We start from the raw sequence: 620 nt of genomic DNA, 5'->3' as shown, positions 1-620 counted from the left end.
TATACAGCCAAAAAAACAAACTAGGGTTTAGGGTTTAGGGTTTGGGGTTTAGTGTTTAGGTCTGACTGTTGATGGTTAAGCGTTTGGGGTTTAGGGTTTAGGGTTTAGGGTTTAAGCTGACCGAGGGAGAAGTGTTGAGGGTTTGTGGTTTGGGCTTAGGGTTTAGGGTTTAGTGTTTAGGGTTTAGGGTTTAGGGTTTGAGCTGACCGAGGGAGAAGTGTTGAGGGTTTGTGGTTTGGTGGTTTTCTTTGTTTCCTTTTTCTTCTGTTTGGCTGCCGCTTACACGCGGAGACAAACCCTCCGTCGCTTCTTACAATTCAACAAACACAAACCCTAAACCCTAAACCCTAAACCCTAAACCCTAAACCCTAAACCATAAACCCTAAACCCTAAACGCTTGTTTTGGTCTTTCATCGGTTGTTCGCTTTTTCGAGTTAAGTGATGTTTCTACAGCTGCTGCTGCTGCTGCTGTTGCTGCTGCTGTTGCTGCTGCTGTTGCTGCTGCTGTTGCTGCTGCTGTTGCTGCTGCTGTTGCTGCGGCTGTTGCTGCTGCTGTTGCTGCTGCTGTTGTTGCTGCGTCTGGTTGATGCTTACCTTCGGGTGCAGCAGCAGCAGCAACA

At 47.7% G+C, this 620-nt stretch overlaps 1 protein-coding gene across 1 annotated transcript in view; it reads right to left on the bottom strand.

The window, feature by feature from the left end:
• Window positions 1–447: 447 nt before the first annotated feature.
• The window catches only part of EMH_0065980 (uncharacterized protein), a gene marked incomplete at both ends in the record, with an annotated part of 2221 nt that continues 2048 nt past the window's right edge, over window positions 448–620 (bottom strand). Inside the window, 1 exon segment of the mRNA XM_013498456.1 lies at window positions 448–594. Coding sequence (XP_013353910.1) covers window positions 448–594 — 147 coding nt within the window.

This window comes from Eimeria mitis, genomic scaffold (assembly GCF_000499745.2).
Source record: "Eimeria mitis Houghton genomic scaffold, Emh_scaff3432, whole genome shotgun sequence".
In the NCBI taxonomy this organism is placed as follows: Eukaryota; Apicomplexa; class Conoidasida; order Eucoccidiorida; family Eimeriidae; genus Eimeria; species Eimeria mitis.
This window is presented reverse-complemented; position numbering and strand designations above follow the sequence as displayed.